Here is a 17227-nt window from a genome sequence, read left to right as displayed (position 1 = left end):
TCTAGGCGTTTTCGGGGGTGGAGTGGGGGCAGTACTGGGGACTGAATTCAGGGGCAGTCGGCCACTGAGCCACATCCTCAGCCCTATTTTGTATTTTATTTAGAGACAGGTTCTCACTGTGTTGTTTAGCACCTCACCATTGCTGAGGCTGGCTTTGAACTCTTCCTTCCTCAGCCTCCTGAGCCACTGGGATTATGGGTGTGTGCCACCGCACCCAGCATGCATGCCTGCCTCTCTCTGTCTGTCTCTCTCTTTTTTAGATGGACACGATACCTTTATTTTATTTATTTATTTTTATATGGTGCTGCGAATTGAACCCAGTGCCTCACACATGCTAGGCAAGCGGTCTACCACTGGGCCCCAACCTACCCCATGCTTCATTGATTCTTAAGTTTGAACATGCATTAAATTACCTGGAAGGTTGATTAAATTAACACAGATTAGCGGGCCCAAATCATTCATCCAATTATTGGTTAGATCTAGGGGGTCCAAGAATTTACATTTCTGACAAGTATTTCAAAATGCATTGATACTGATGCATTTTGAAAACCACTGCAATTTGTGTGAATATTTCTATGTATTTGGATTGTTCAGACCAAGGCCCTCTTCAGGTAACTGTTAAATAACATTTTATAGTTCACCTTGTTCTAGATGATTTTTATCTGTTTTTGTGCAGTGTATTGGAGGGTAGGAAAGTGGAATTTTCACTTGCAAGTTTAAATTCAGCCTTATCTTAAAAACTGTCCTGCCTTCTGTAAAACAGTTCACAAAACCCATTTTGCCAGCACAGGGCAAATGAAAAGCTATTTTTATTACCTATAATTAACCTAATTCAGAGAAAAGGAGCAGGCTTGTGGGAAAGGTTAGCATTAAAACAAATGAGGAAGCTCAAAAAAAATTTTTTTTTCCTGGAATTAGTATTACCACCCCAATTGAAACTATTGATTTTAGAATGCTAAACTTTGTTCCTCAATTCCAGGGCTGAGTTAGTAGCAATTAAATAATTTGTTATGTTCAACATGAATCTTTCCAAGGTTACTCTAACTTCAAATATTAAAACACTTTGAGTGGCTGAGGTGATTGTGTTATTGTGCAAAAACCTGGAGAAGTGGCTGGAGAATAATATAGTTTTTCTCATTGATAAGATCTCCAACTTCTCACATCTACTGTCCTTGTTTGGCATTATAAAAATATAGTATTCTAAAAGCTGTTTCTATACATTGCACCTTTGTATTTATAGTATAACTAAAAAAGAGGTTTTATTTAAATCTTTAAAATAATTTTTTTTCAGGAACTTATTACCAAACTTATTTCCTATGTCTTGTCTTTTGTTTGAATCTTTGTCTTTCAAAAACTGAGTTGTTGCCTAAAGAGCCTTAAACGATGAAAATCTAATATTTTTAAAATCTTTAAAAGGTCCTTTTAATTTCAAAATTCTTATGTTTTAAATTTGGAATTTATCACATTTCATGGCCCATGAGTTTTGGGCATTATCTATCCTGCTTGTGCCAACAAAAGCCACACCATATGGTAGAACTGCTGTTACAGTGGAAAACCTACACAGTGTGGACCGTGGCCTGGCGTGAAGCAGAGCCGCTGCTCCCATATGCTTATCTTTTTAAAGCCAACATATTGACCAGGACATATTAGAATTCCAGTACATCTCAGTAGTCTGTCATTTTTTTTCTCCTACCAGCTTCAACATTTGACCACATTAAATGTACTCAGAATTTCATGGAATCTCTTACCCCACTTCAGAAGCAGCTTTCGAAATGGCGGTTACAAGAAAGGAGAGTTTGTACCTTTAAGAACCCAATCAATAAGTATTTTAGTACCACTTATTACTAGCATCCTCTACTGCTATGCCCTTTCTTGATGATAACGTTTTTGTCTCATATTTGATCCCTCCAACCCTAACCAGATATCCACAAGGAAAAGAGATTGAAAATATTGATCTTAGATGATGATACAAGTCTGTGGAAAGAAGAATGGGAAGGAAGGAGAGGGCATCTGTGCAAGAGGCAAATAGCGCCAAACTCCCAACATAGATAACCCCTTTCTTCTAGAGAGGTAGTAATCTGTTCATGAGGGCTGTATCCCCAGGATCTAAAAACCTCTCTATAGGCCCCACTTCCCCACATTGCCACTGTGAATAATTAAAGGTGTGTGTGTGGTGGGGTGGGGAGGGAAATTACTGTGATTGAATCCAAGGACACTCTACCAATGAGCTACATCCCTACCCCCTTTTCTTATTTTTTATTTTGAGATAGGGTCTCACTAAATTGCTTAGGACCTCACTGTTATGGGCCAGGGTATATGGGCAATGACCAAACAGACTCTATTTTACCCTGAGACTCCATGTCATATAGAAAATGCTTCTCCCCATGGGAACACTCCTCTTCTGAACTTAACAATAGTTATTTTGCATAGCATGTTTGGCAACACAAAATGGCAATTCTTATATAGTGTACAATTGTTCCCTCTTTGGTTCAGTTCTTCTTGGGCAATGTTGTACCCTTCAGAGATTGATTGTCTAGCCATTAGTAACCACTCTGTAACTTGTACTCAACTAGGGTCATTTTGATCCACATCCCTTCTGCTTGCTTACTGCTATGCCAACCTGGAAAGTTCAGTGAAAGATACCAATGTACCCATTACATCGTTTCACTAACTGCTCAGTTCAGCTTCTGTACCCTTGCTTGCTTGCAGCTACATCAACCCAGATGTAATTTTTTGCCTTTAAAAACCCTGAAATACTCAGGTTCGAGGCTGTTCCTTGTGGAGACAGTTATGGGTCCTATAGGGAGCAGTCACTGGCTGGTTGACTAAATAAAGACTCCAGTGCAGACAAAATGAACTTGGTACATCTTCTGAGTAGTCTGCCCCATTACACTCACTAAGTTGCTGAGTCTGCCTTTGAACCTTCAATCCTCCTGCCTCAGCTTCCTGAACACCTGGGCACCACACGCCTGGCTTATGGTTTGGTTTTTTTTTTTTTTTTTTGTTTGACCTTGCTAAGTTACTAATTCTGGCTTCAAACTATTGATCCTCCAAATAGCTGGTGTCACAGACATGTAGAATTAAGGTTCTAACACATGCATGTTTAGGGGACAGCCTCAAACCAAACATTAAGTTGTCCTTGTAATCAGTGATACATCAGCCAAATCTTCAGAAATTCAGAAAAGGGTGTGTTTAGGGGGAAGGTTTGTTTATTTTGGTACTGGGGATTGAACCACTGAGCTATATTTCAAGCCCTTTTTATTTTTTAAAATTGAGACAGTGTCTCACTAAATTGCTCATTTAGGGCCACACTAAGTTGCTAAGGCTGTCCTCAAACTTGAAGTCTTCCTGCCTCAGCCTCCAGGAGTCTCTAGAATTACAGGTGTGCGCTACTACCCACCCTTGCCTGTGGACAGGTGGCTGAGCTGTTTAAAGAGTTAAAGTTTAAGAGTTAAGTTATCATATGAAAACTAGACTTATAACTTCATTCAGAATTTCTCCCCCCACCCTTGAAAGATAATCTGTTGGTATTTATGTGCATAGTTTTATATCTTGGTCATTTCTTAAAGTTTCATTAGAAAGTGGGGCAATTTCTCCGGGGGGGTTAGGGTTAGGGTCATTTCTTGGTCATTTCTTAAAGTTTCACTAGAAAGTGGGGCAATTTCTCCGGCGGGGGGATGGGGGGAATTGCATTTAAATAAATAATGGTGGTGAATTTCTTGAAAAGTGTACAGAGGAACTATAGAAGCAGACTTCTTGACAACCTCCCCATCTACTGCTTTTCCCCTGAGAAAAACAAAAACTGTATTTAATTTTCTGAGAACATGAATTTTAAAAATGCTCTTTGAATCCTATTTAATAATTTCTGTTCTGGCCAGCTTGAATCCATCTCATGGCTTTTTGTTTTTTCTCTAGTGTTTTTGTTTGTTTGTTCTTGTTGTTTTTGCTGTGTTGGGGACCAAAACCAGTGCTTCTTGGGCTGGGGTTGTAGCTCAGTGATGGATTGCTTGCTTCATATGTATGAGGCACTGGGCTCCTTTCCCAGCACCACACACACAAAAAAAAAGTTAAAAAAAAAATGTGCCTCAGGCATGCTAGGCCTGGGCTCTCCTACTGAGTGGCACTCCCAAAGCCAGGTTTTGTCTTGGTTTGGGGATAGGTGAGAGAATTGAGATTGAAAGACCTAAAAAATAGACCACACACACACACAAAAAAAAAAAAAACAGTTGGGAGAAGCTGGTTATGCTAGCTTGACCCCAGTAGCTGATAGTTTGCTTTCAGAAGCCTAGAGGTCAGATATATTTTGTCATCAATAAAATAATAAACATATTTAAAAATTTTTTTTGTTTGTTTTTTAGGTGGAAACAATATCTTTATTTTACATATATGTGGTGCTGAGGATTGAACCCAGTGCCTTGTGCATGCTAGGCAAGCACTCTACCACTGAGCCACAACCTCAAAATAATAAATATTTATGGAACACCATTATGTACCTAGTATGGAAGTAGGCCATGCTGAGATTACTCACTTCCAGGAACTTTCTTAAGTATCAGAACTATTACCTTAAGAAAAAAAATTCAGCCAGATACTGCAGGAGGTTTTGTGATCAACCAAGAATTAATTTTGTTAGAATCCTAATAGTTTCTGGAAGAATCTCAAGATTCTGAATTTGTGGCAGCAAAATTGTGTAATTGCCTGTTTGGTGACATCTTGGTTGTGCTGTCAGAACTGGGTAGGTTCGATTTTTTTCTTTCTTTTTTTGTGGGAGAGGGGTGGTACTGGGGATTGAACCTAGGAGCAGTTTGTCACTGAGCTACATCCCAGTTTTTTATTTTATTTTATTTTTTGAGACAAGATCTTACTAAATTGTATACACTGGCCTTGAACTTGAAATCTTCCTACCTCAGCCTCCCTAGCTGCTGGTATTACAGTCATGCAACACTGTGCCCATCTGTTTTTGTTTTTAATTGAGATGTTACGATCTCCTTGGAGGCCAGGGAATGCATTGAATCCAGAAAAATTTTGGAACTTTTAGTTGCCCCAAGATTAAGTAATGAGAGACTGTTGAAACCTGAAAGTCAGCATCCTATATGCACACTTTCTTTGTTCTAGAAACAGGGACAGTTTTGGTGTCAGTTGAATAATTTGGAAAGTTATAGATGTTGAGATAATTTGTTTAATTTTAAGCCTTTTTGGGAAAAGAATCAGTGCATTCACCATCTTTTCAAACTGCATTAACTTGCCATTAGATCAGAATTATCCCAGTATCAATAATATAGTCACTGATACTTCTTTCTTTCTGGTGTAGATAAAAGTTTTGGAGGCCTTAAAATTAAAACTTTATGTTTTACACATTAAATTTCTCAATATTTTCTTCTGAAGAGTAATAATTGTGATGGTGAAAATTTTAAATAATATAAAAATGTCTGAGAAGAATTATAGAGGTATAGCTCTGAACCTCCTTTTTTGCACCTGTTCATAGGCTGACTGTCAGGAAATTGATTTGTTTGTTTGTTTGTTTTGGTGCTAGAGATTGAACCCAGAGGTATTTATTTACACTGATGTGTTTCCTAGCCTTTTTATTTTTTGAGTCAGGGTCTCACTAAATTGCTGAGGCTGGCCTCAAACTTGGGATCCTCCTACTTCAGCCTTCTGAGTCACCTGGATCCTGGCGTAGCTTCGACAGTTTTGTAAGATTCTGTCTCAAAAAATAAAAAAGGCAAGGGAATAACAGCTTCGTGGTAGAGCACCACTTGGTTCAACCCTAGTACCAGCAAAACAAAAAAACAAAAACAAAAAAATAATGGAGTGATTTAAAGACCATTCTTCCCATTAAGGTAAGATTTTTTTTTCCACCATAATTTTCTATTAGTTTATCCCTTTTCTGATTTATCCTAAAATAACTAAACTAATTTAAACTGAAGTTGCATTTCTGTAGCTGAGAATCTATATATAAGTATTTTATTATTTATTTATTGATTGATTGTGTGTGTGTGTGTGTGTGTGTGTGTGTGTTTTAGGGATGGAACCCAGAGCCTTGTGCATACTGAGCAAACCTTGAGCTACTCCACAGCCCTATATATCTTATAAGCTTACTCCTAAAGTTGATGCTTAATAAGAAAATCTCTTTTTTTTTTTTTTTTACTTTTGAGATTGACGTATTTTGGAGTCAGGCAGTGCAAAATTAACTCTATTTTAGAAGCATAGAATAAGTATGATAATTAGATGGTATTTATTACATGCTTATAGTGAACATTGTTGTATGCTGGTTTCATATTTTGCTCTACTTATGTCTACATGTGAAGCAAACATTTTCATTCCATTTATATTTTTAGGCTTACAAAAGTCAAATGATTTGTCCTGGTTCATACAGCTAGTATCTGGAAGAGCCAAATTTGATCCAGATCTTTCTCTCCAGAGTCCATGCTGCATAATCAGTCCTATAAACTGTGCAGTAATGAGTGCTAGAAATACCTGGGAGTGTCCTCTGTTCCTGTTCCTGGAAATTAACATTCTTTACTAGGGAGATAACATTTAAACCATCGATATACTTATGAAATGTTTCAAAACTGTTTCTGAAAGGACGAGCCACTTTCTTTCCTTCCAGTCATTTCTTTGACGATACTTCCCCTGCTTTGGAAGGCAGTTATCTCTTTTTATGGAATTATAGTAGATTTGCAGCAGTTAGAGGCAAAATTTGTTTCGTTTCCTCCCTATTCTAACTGGAACATGGGCATTATGATTTGTTTAGGTCTATAGTGTTGTTTGGCTCAGCTGGAGTACCGTCAAAAGGATTCTTCTAGTCTTTGATACTTTGCACTTTGGTTATAAAATCAATTAATTTTTTTAATAGAAAATTACCACTTTAGAAGGCCCAGATGTATTCTGGAGGTTATAGAGAAGTCCTGTAGAAGAGTATTTCTTTATTAATGTTTGCATTAATTTATCAGTATTTCCCAAGTTAAGCATTAATTTCTGTCATTTCCTCAATTATAGTTTGATATAGTAGTAATTATTGATGTTTAATTAGTAGTATCTTTTTTCTACCAACTGTGGAATGGTGTTATTTAAGCAAGAAGAAACGTGGAGACCTTTTAAAGATTTTATGCTTAATGTTTGTAAACCCCAGAAGATTCAAAAAAATTTTTTTTGGTACTGAGGATTTAACCAAGGGGCATTTTACCACTGAGTTACATCCCTACAGCCCTTTTTATTTTTATTTTGAGACAGGTTCTTGCTGAGTTGCTTAGGGCCTCGCTAAGTTACTAAGGCTGGCTTTGAACTTGTGCTCTTCCTGCCTCAGTCTCCCAAGCTGCTGGGATTACAGGATTGCCACCACACCTGGCAGCTCTAGACTCCTTTGAGCTACATGTATTTCAGAATTATATAGTAATATAGTATGCTATCTTAATTCAGATGGAAGGCCAGTCCCAGAACAAAGCTGTTTTCCTAGAAGTGCCAGTTACTTGAACTGGGTTTTATCGAAAGAAATCTGCATGTTTTGCCAGCTCACACAGCCTATTTGCTCTTGCTTACTAGTAATGCACTTACCATTAGTCAGTATGGATGAAATGTGGTATTTTTAGATACTTGGGTATGGGACATGAGAAAGTATATTTATTTTATGACCTTTTTTAAAATTTTATAATTATATATGCCTTTTTTGTTTTTATTCCTTCAAAATAGAATAGAATTGTACCATAGTTGGGTGTAGACATGTTAGATGTCTGGAAATGTTTTTTTTATATTGTAGTCTATTTTTCTGTTTTGCATTTAAGTATAATAGCTACTGCTTCTACAAGTTTGTAACTACGTTGAGCTGTCCCAGAGGGCAAATAAGTAAAGAGATGGCATATCAAAATCGATATTCTGTTCATAAATCGTATAATGCCCTTTAAAGAATTTTGTTTTCACCTTCCATTTTATTTTTTTATTTTTTTTAATTTTCGGCAGACACAACATCTTTATTTGTATGTGGTGCTGAGGATCAAACTCAGGCCGCACGCATGCCAGGCGAGCACGCTACCGCTTGAGCCACATCCCCAGCCCCTTCACCTTCCATTTTAAACTCCCATGTAAAAGTTGGACATCCTGGGAAAACTAGGTGGTTAATGTATTTTTCTTAGTGCAGAACTACCAGTTTAGGACCCAGAGAGCCAGATTGCTGTTTGCCATGTCTGGAGGATCTAGATATCCCATATTTCTTTCCTACCATCACCCTTTGAAATAGACAATAGAAAGGAACAAAACAAAACATACAGAGACTTTTCCTATATTTTTATATGAACACATGACCAGTGTAACTCCACTTCATGCATAAACCAAAGAGTGGGAAGTTACACTTCATGTATATATAATATGTCAAAATATACTGTCATATATAACTAAAAAACAAGTTGGAAAAAAATAGAGTATCATTAAACTCTCTTGATTTCCCAACCATAAACCATATTCTGCATATTTTCAGAGATGTCTGTGTATATCACTTTGCATTTGATTTTTTTTTGCACATGGTACAAAATTTAAAAAGTACAAAAGGTATATAATAAAAATTCATTTGTGTATCCTTTCAAAGATAATCTATGCACTTACAGCCAAATATGTATATCATATGTTTTAGATTCTTATTATTTGCATGTGTGAAATATAATTTCCTGGATAGTAGTAATTTTACTTTTTATCTTTAGTGATGCTTTTGATGTTAAAGATTTTTGCTAAGAATAAAAGGCCAGTGATATATTTGTAAAGTCTATAATTTTTAAAAGTTTTCTACACAGCTTTTCTCATGATGCTCATAATAGCTTCATGAAGTTGGTAAAGCAGGATTATCTTTTATAGAATTTTAATAACTGCATTTTGGTAGTAGTAGCAGCACAGGATATCTATATCCTCAGTACTAGTTACAGCCTCACACATCAGAAGAGTGGTCTTTTTGCTGCACAAAACAGTTTGTAGATGTTAGCCACTTCAGAACAAGTGATAATGCTGTCTGTGACACTCCTATGGACACCGTGACTGACTTTATTTAGGCAACTGAACTGTGCAGACAGGCCTTGTATTCCTTTATAGCTGTGTGCTTCCCCTGGCTTGGAGCCAAGTTGATAAATCTGCCCAAGTTTGGAATCTGACCAAGCATTTGATAAAGTGCCTCTCTTTTTCCTTTCCCTGTAAGTTAGATAAAAATCCTTATCACCAGCACCAAAGAGTGTTGTAATTCTAAATCATCTCCTCAGAAGAAAAAAACGAGTGGTAGGAAGAAAAAGTTTTTGACAGTAAGCTCTTGTTTGAGTGATTTGCTCCCAGAGTAGTACATTCATTCACAATGAAGAAAGGGAGCAGAGAGTCCTGGCAAAGTTATAATTGCTTATGTATGTATGTATGTATGTATGTATGTATGTATGTATTTTTGGTTGCAGTACTTGGGGATTGAGCCCAGGTCCTTGCACATGTTAAGCAAGTGCTGTACCACTGTGATACACCCCCAACCCTCTTTTTAATTTTATTTGAAACTGGGTCTTGCCAATCTGCCCAAGCTGGCCTCAAAGTTGTTATCATTCTCCTTTAGCCTCCCAAGTAGCTAGATTAAAGACATGCACCCACTATGCCTGGCTTATTTATGTTTTATATTTACAAATTTGTAAAAACCACAAACCAATGTAAAAATCATTGTATTTGTTATAATGTAATGATGCAATTTTTGCTCAGTAACTAAATTACTGTATCCTTATTAAGTGTTTTTCATTCCCTGCTCTGGACAAGAAGATTGATAAATTATATTAATTTTTTATAGTTCCATTTGGTCAGTTTAACTATATTTAGATTTTTCTTTGTTGGTCCTCCTCTCCCCCTTTTCTTTTCTTTTTTAGTGTCTTGCCAGTATTTGTATCTATGAGTAAAGTATGCTATGTGAGCCATTCTTTTTTTTTTTTTTGCGGGTGTGCGGGTGGGGGGTGAGGAGGGACGGAGAGTACTGGGGATTGAACTCAGGGACACTCAACTACTGAGCCACATCCCCAGCTCTATTTTGTATTTTATTTGGAGACAGGGTCTCACTGAGTTGCTTAGCACCTCGCTGTTGCTGAGGCTGGCTTTGAACCCATGGTCCTCCTGTCTCAGTCCCCCCAGCCGCTGGGATTTCAGGCTATGCAAGCCATTCTGTTAATTCTCACGGTAACATACCCATACCCTTTTACCTTATTAGAATCAAAAAAGATTTTATATTTTGAAGATTCAGGAAAAATAAATTTATGATCTCACCATAGCCCTTTTATTGTTCTGTATGTGAGACTGTCCCAAGAACCAGGGATAAATTGGCCCTATTTGTGTTTCTGGGGATCTTACTTGTATATCTTTTACCCCTTTTAAAACTCAACATATTCCTATACAAGTGAATTACTGTGTAATATTTGCCAGCTGTATTACTATTCCACCAAACCACTTGGGAAGCACACAAGTAATAAAAGTATATTAAACCCACTACACTGTGCTTAGAATAATATATTCATTTGGACTATGGGAAACCATTATTGGACCTGTGTTAGGATTTTTATTAAAACCTAGTAGTTATCTCACCATATATTAAGAGATGCCAAGTAAGTAAACCTAAGAAGGTCACCTTAGGGCTTCCCTTTCCACTCAAGTCTCTGCCTTCTATACAGAGCATGCCTTTCCAACCCCTCCCCCACCTGTGTTCTGCTTTGCACAGCCAGACCACAGCCCCCATAGTACTCATCTCAGATGTGTCCTCCCCATGCAGCATTCCTTCATGTCCTTTCTGTTGTTCTCATGGAGTTGATGGTACTTTTTTTCCTTCTTTAAAATATCACCTACTGCCCTCAGTACACATTCAACTGAATGTTGGTTAGATGGTTAGGTGTGGGCTCATGTTTTTACTCCTTAAACACTCATTTACTAGAGCCAGCCAGCATTTGTATTTCATAAAAACCTCCCACTGGACTTATAAAGTAGGTTCTTTTTTTTTTTTTAAGGTCAGTGAATGTTGAAGATTCATACAAAAGCACAGCTCTTCAGTGAATCAGCATTGTTGGGGGGCATAAAGCCTATGGTCGATCACTGTCCTTTTTGGAAAAATAATACTCAGCTGCTATCCCTGGATACAAATAAGAAAAATACATTCTGATTGAGCCAGATGAGGCACTAAGAGGGAAGCAGTTATGAATCTGATTGAGGATTAAGATTGCTCAGGGAAAAATTTCTAAGACTCTAAAAGATGGGGTTTATCTGATTAGATGGCAATTACATTATGTTTATTTTCCTTTGGGGAGCGGGCTTTGGACCAAGTTAATAAATGAATTGTTCATGTAATTGGGAGTTTACTGGGTTCTTGAATAACAATGAATAATAATAATAATGAATAAACTCCCAGAAGAATTTACTCACTACTATAGTAGAGTATTCCTGCTCAGGCAGAGGCATCAGGTTGTTGTTGTTGCCTTCAGATGGCAAGGCCATGAAAGTGTGCCTTCCGTAGTACTTTCTCTATGTTTTCTCCCAGATGATTAGAAAAACAAATCTGTCACTTAATTTAGTACCCCATGCTTAGAAAAGGAACTTATGCCTTTATGTTCCTGATGGTTATTTCAATACTTCAGCTGATGAAAATGTAGACTGTTCCATATTTTAGACACCATCCAACTCCCAAGCATTTCTGTTTCATAAACTGGGACAGCTTCCAGGTTAGTTTTGTGAATCCTTTATTTCCCGAGCCAGACTATCACTCAGCCTGTTCACCTTGGGGAGACCATAGTTCCTGGGCTCATACTTCCTGTGAAAACATCATCCTAAGTGAATGGGATGGTTGATTCAATTGAGAATATTTACACCCAAGCTTCTCAGTAGTTTATTCTCAAACCTGTTGTGACTTGGATAGGAAAGAATGATTAAAATAAATAAAACAGCAGTGGCCATCATCATATACAAATTAGCTAAAATAAAAGACTTGAAATTCAATACATACTTCTGTTTTTAAATTCCACATCTCAGGGGCTTTGGTTGTGGCTCAGTGGTACAGCACTTGCCTAGCATATGTGAGGTACTGGGCTCGATTCTCAGCATCAAATAAAAATAAATAACAATAAAGGCTCATCCACAACCATATATATATATATATATATCTTTTAAAAAATTCCACATCTCAGATTTTATTGACTCATAAAGTTGGAAAGAAGCTTAAAAGTGTCCAACCAATGTTTCTTTCTTTCTTTTTTTTTTAAATTTTGTACCAGGGATTGAACTCAGAGGTGCTTAACCACTGAACCACATCCCCAGCCTTTTTTGTTTATTATTTAGAGACAGGGTCTCTCTGAGTTGCTTAGGGCCTCGCTGTGTTGCTAAGGCTGCATTTGAGTTCTCCATCCTTCTGCCTCCACCTCCCAAGCTGCTGGAAGTATAGGTGTGCGCCACTGTGCCTGGCATCAACCAATAATTCTTATTTCTCGATTTTATAAACTTTGGGGGGACTGTAACAGCTGTGGATCCTATTCTCAGAAGAGTAAAATTACATACACAATATTGGGTTTCAAGAAAATATTGGATTCCTAAAAATTGTTTCTAGATCCTACATGAAGAAATCCATTTTGTGCCAAAGCCTAGCCTTGAGTCTGGGAGAAGTTCAGTGACCTTTGTACAGCTACACAGCTTCGATGGCTGAATACTGTACTTCTTTTGTTCCTTTCCTATCATGTTATCCCTTCCCTTAAAACCAGCTCTAAATTTATAGAACCTAAAGGACGGGCAGGGAGATTAAGTTTAAAAATCAATGATTTCAGCTTTGGTTTACCAACTAGGACAACAAAGTACATTAAGTGAATAATACCCAAAATATTTGAGTCATTGATTTAGAAAAGCCAGAATAACTAAGCAAAATTTTTATACTCACTATGGTTATTTAAGGGCTAATCCAGATCCCTAGTTTATCTAATTTCTTGATCATTTTCTTATCTGGACTGCCTGCATCAAAATTAATCATTTAACTGTCAGACAAATCACTCTAGAGCACTAGATTAACACATTTATCCTGTCTACCCTTTCCTTTTCTTGCTCCATCCAAAGCCCCCCATAATTAGGCTCACTCTGAGCCACATTATCTACCTAGCTTTTTTAGGAAGACATCAAGCTGAAAGGAGTACAGGCACATAGTTGTCATTATTTACATCCCAGTATATCTCCTACCACTATACCTTTGATCCGGTTACTTAGTTTCTCTGTACTTCAGTATCTTCATCTATAAAATAGGATACAATTTCATTTATTCTTTTAGTCTTTCATGTTGTAAGAAATGAGTGTAGCATTTGCCTGAGTTAAATGGTGGCTTTATGTCTTTTCGCACACATACATGCCCTTTATTGGAGTCAGGCAAGTGTATCCAAGTACTCAGTTCCTATCACTGTTACTACATTACTGCATTATTCATTCAATATTAGCCAAGATCCTTCTCTGGTTTAGTCATTGATGTGTTGGGGTTGGGAGGTGTGCTAGGTTCTCTTCTTTTTCTCTTTCCTCTATTCGTAATAGTTTCTTTTCCTTCCACCCTCTCTCCCTCCAGTGGGATTGACCCCAGTGCCTTGCATATGCTAGGCAAATGCTCTACCAGTGACATACAGCCCCAGTCCTTTATTCATTTTGACAAAGGGTCTTGCTGGCCTTGAACTTGTGATCTGCCTGCCTCAGTCTCTAGAGTAGCTGAGGTTACAGGCATATAGCACTGTATCTGGCTCATAATAGTTTCTTTACTGGTATGCTTCATAAAATTTTATTCTCATTTTCCCATTGTAAGAGAACAGTTTTCTTTCCAGTGAATAAACACTTGATGTAAGAGACAGATTTTTTGTCTCTAGAATGGTGGAGAGCAGTTGATGATGTGGCAGTCCACAGGCTAGGAGCCAGCACTATGCCTCTAATTTGAAGGGTGGGGTCACGGTAGGATTCTGAAACTGATGAGGATTTCATTTTGGATTTTGTTTTTTTTTTTTATTTCACTATCTCACATGTTGAAAAATATATTAAAAGGTAAATTAAATGCTGACCTCCTTCTTTCCTTCCTTCCTCCCTTCCACTGGGGATTGAACTCAGGGGCATTTGACCACTGAGCCACATCCTCAACCCTGTTTTATATCTTATTTAGAGACAAGTCTCACTGAGTTACTTAGCACCTCACCATTACTGAGGCTGGCTCTGACTTCTCAATCCTCCTGCCTCAGCCTCCATGGCCACTAGGATTATAGGCATGCACTGTACCCGCCTCTTTCTTTTACTCTTCTTCTTCTTTTTTAATAGCTTTATTCTATTCTTTCTGAGCCCTAGGGAAACGTGTAACTTCCTCTTTGGAGGAATCATTTCATTCCTTTCTGGTCACTGTTCTAATTCATCCGGCCTTCCTCAGGTTCCTACACTTGCTTAATTGTTTGATTTTACTCTTTTATCTGCACAATTGGATTGTAAGCTATCTAAGATCAGAGACTTAGACAAAATCTTTTATGTCCTGCAGCAATGCCTATGGAAGTTTAGGATACATGAATAGATACTTGTTGATTCATTTCTTGCAATCACCCCATAATATAATTTCATTAATTGTTAACAAAAGAAGAAACTCTTTAGCCTTATTCTATTTTAGTAATTCTAGATTTTCGTATTCCATGCTGTTTTTCTTCTTGGACTAAAGCTAATCAAGCCCTATTATTTATATGGTACCAGTGATTCAGCCCAGAGGCACTTGCACACTGAGCTGAATCTCTAGATCTTTTTTACTTTTTTATTGAGACAGGGTCTCACTAAATTGTTGAGGCTAGCTTTTAACATGGGATCCTCCTGCCTCAGCCTCCTAAGCTACTAGGATTACAGTGTGTGTCACCATGCCTAGCATGGCATTTTATTAAAGATTCTCCAGTGCTCTGAATTTCTTTCAAGAAGGCCCCTATTAAGCACTTCAGATTGAAGTGGAAGGGAACAGAGTTAAGCTGGATCAGCTCAGTGTGTGGAGGCTGATTTCTGAGACTCAGAAATCAAAAAGTAAAAAGACATTAAAAGTATCTATTTTTAAATAAGTAGGAAGAAACTTCAAAAGTAAGGTTATAATGTCATGATTATGTAGCAACCTAATTAAAGTTAATTTTAATATAATTTGTGAGTTTGTGTATTTTTGTTACTAAATTCTGCAGTGAAATTAAAAGCCTTCTCTAGAAGTCTTTTTACTCCTTAAGTAATATGTAGCCACTTGATTTGTTAATATTTACTAGTTTCTTTATTGCCTTAACTTTATCTTTGAATAAAAATACCTTTTTATTTAAAATGGCACTGTTAATAGCCAAAATTGGTAATATTTCATAGAAAGTTCATAGTAAGTACTTCTTACTTCATTTGAACAGATTTGAATAGGTTGAAAAAACACAAAAATTCAAGGGAAATAGCGTTTTCTTATGGTGTGTTTTATTACAATGGTTATCTCCTTTAAAGGTCTGAACAAGAAAATGAAAAGAAATACGTATTGCAGAGCTATGCAAACCAGGCAAAACTTAGGGCCTCATGCATGCAAGGCAAGTGCCCTACCACTGAGCCACATCCCCAACCACTTTTCTTTCTTCCTAGAATTAAAAGTTCATTTTATCCATTAACTGTACCTAGCTTTAAAAAGCAAATGTAGCCAGGCACAGTTGGCACATTGCCTGTAATCCCAGAGGCTCAGGATGCTGATGCAGTAGGATCTAGAGTTCAAAGCCAGCCTCAGCAAAAGCAAGGTGCTAAGCAACTCATTGAGACCCTGTCTCAAAATACAGAATAGGGCTGGGGATGTGGGTCAGTGGTGGTGTGCCCCTGAGTTCAATCCCCGGTACTTCCCCACTTAAAAAAAAAAAAAGGTAGATGTATTCATGGGAATAAATGAATAAATAAAATTTCAACCTGTGTTAATTTTCTGTTTACTAGTCATACACTTATAAGAAGTTTCAAAAATAGAACAGAGTTCCTACGTACTTATTATCCACCAAGGTGACAGTACACTTAAATTTTAATAGATCTTCTCTGCACTTCTTCATAAGTCATTTTTTAAAAATATATAACTTTTTTTTTTTTTTTTAAAGAAAAGACACATGTATCATTGTGTTATGCCTGAATTTTTTTTTTTTTTTTTTTTTTTTGGTGGTACTAGACTTCATCCTAGTAGTAGTGCTATGCCATGCCACGCCACGGAGCTACATTCCCAGCTTTTTTTTTTTTTTTTTTTTTTGTGATGCTGGGGATTGAATCCAGGGCCTTGTGCATGTGAAGCAAGTGAGCTATATACCCAGCCCCCTCTTTATTTTTTGAGACAAGGACTCACTAAATTCCTAAGGCTGACCTTGAATTTGTGATTATCCTGCCTCAGGCTCTCAAGTGGCTGGGATTACAAGGGCTGGGCTGATCATCTTTAAAATTAGAAAGTATCATGTAAAAGAAAGGGTCCTTTTGTTATTATTGTTTTAGGGCATTTTCCCCCATTTCCAGATTGACTTATTTTTCCCCATTACCATTGACTTAGAAAGGGATTATGCTTCCTAAGTACCTTTCTGGTTCATTTCTTATCAATATCCTAAAAAGTGTATAACACCATTTTACTCCCTATATTGAAGAAACATATTCAATTGACTGTTCAGATTTCTTGTATTGAAGTTTATTTTGAATTTGAAAATTGTATTTGAAAACTTGAGAAATTTTTTGTTTTGCTTTTTTTAAACATCATTTGTTTTTCTTTCTTTCTAGCCTGAAAATGAAATTTCTTCAGACTGCAATCATGTAAGTATAGATTTCTTTTAACTCACCATATGTGCTTTATATCTATGATGATAGACTTTGGGATACTTCCTGTTTTCTTTGTGGAAAAGAAAACAGGAAGTATCTTTTCTTCCTGGAATCTTTTCTTAGATTCCCTTAATCTTAAAATGATAATAGACGTTTGTTAAGGACCAGGGTAAAATCTACAATACTTCTTCATTATAGAAACTGGCAGGTTTTGTCAAATAATATTTAGGTACTTAAGCTTAAGTTTCTTCATTACACTACCATATGAAAATAATGAGTTATCTGCTTATCAAGTTGACAGATTTTAAAGTTCTTTTAAAGTTATTTTAAAGTTCTTTCATTTACTCATCATTCAGTCATCTACTATGTGTTGTAGCTCATTAAAAGGAGACTGTGAAATTAAATCTATGCAAAAAGTTTTGGGTGCTTTGATGGA

At 36.9% G+C, this 17227-nt stretch overlaps 1 protein-coding gene across 1 annotated transcript in view; it reads left to right on the top strand.

The window, feature by feature from the left end:
- Glg1 (golgi glycoprotein 1) overlaps positions 1–17227 on the top strand; it is a 118976-nt gene that overhangs the window by 36694 nt on the left and 65055 nt on the right. The window contains exon 2 of the mRNA XM_027933331.3: positions 16753–16785. Coding sequence (XP_027789132.2) covers positions 16753–16785 — 33 coding nt within the window. The remainder of the gene's footprint in view (positions 1–16752; positions 16786–17227) is intronic.

Source organism: Marmota flaviventris, chromosome 18 (genome assembly GCF_047511675.1).
Source record: "Marmota flaviventris isolate mMarFla1 chromosome 18, mMarFla1.hap1, whole genome shotgun sequence".
NCBI classification, from domain to species: domain Eukaryota; kingdom Metazoa; phylum Chordata; class Mammalia; order Rodentia; family Sciuridae; genus Marmota; species Marmota flaviventris.
Note: the sequence above shows the minus strand (reverse complement) of the source record. Positions and strands in the feature narration are given on the sequence as shown.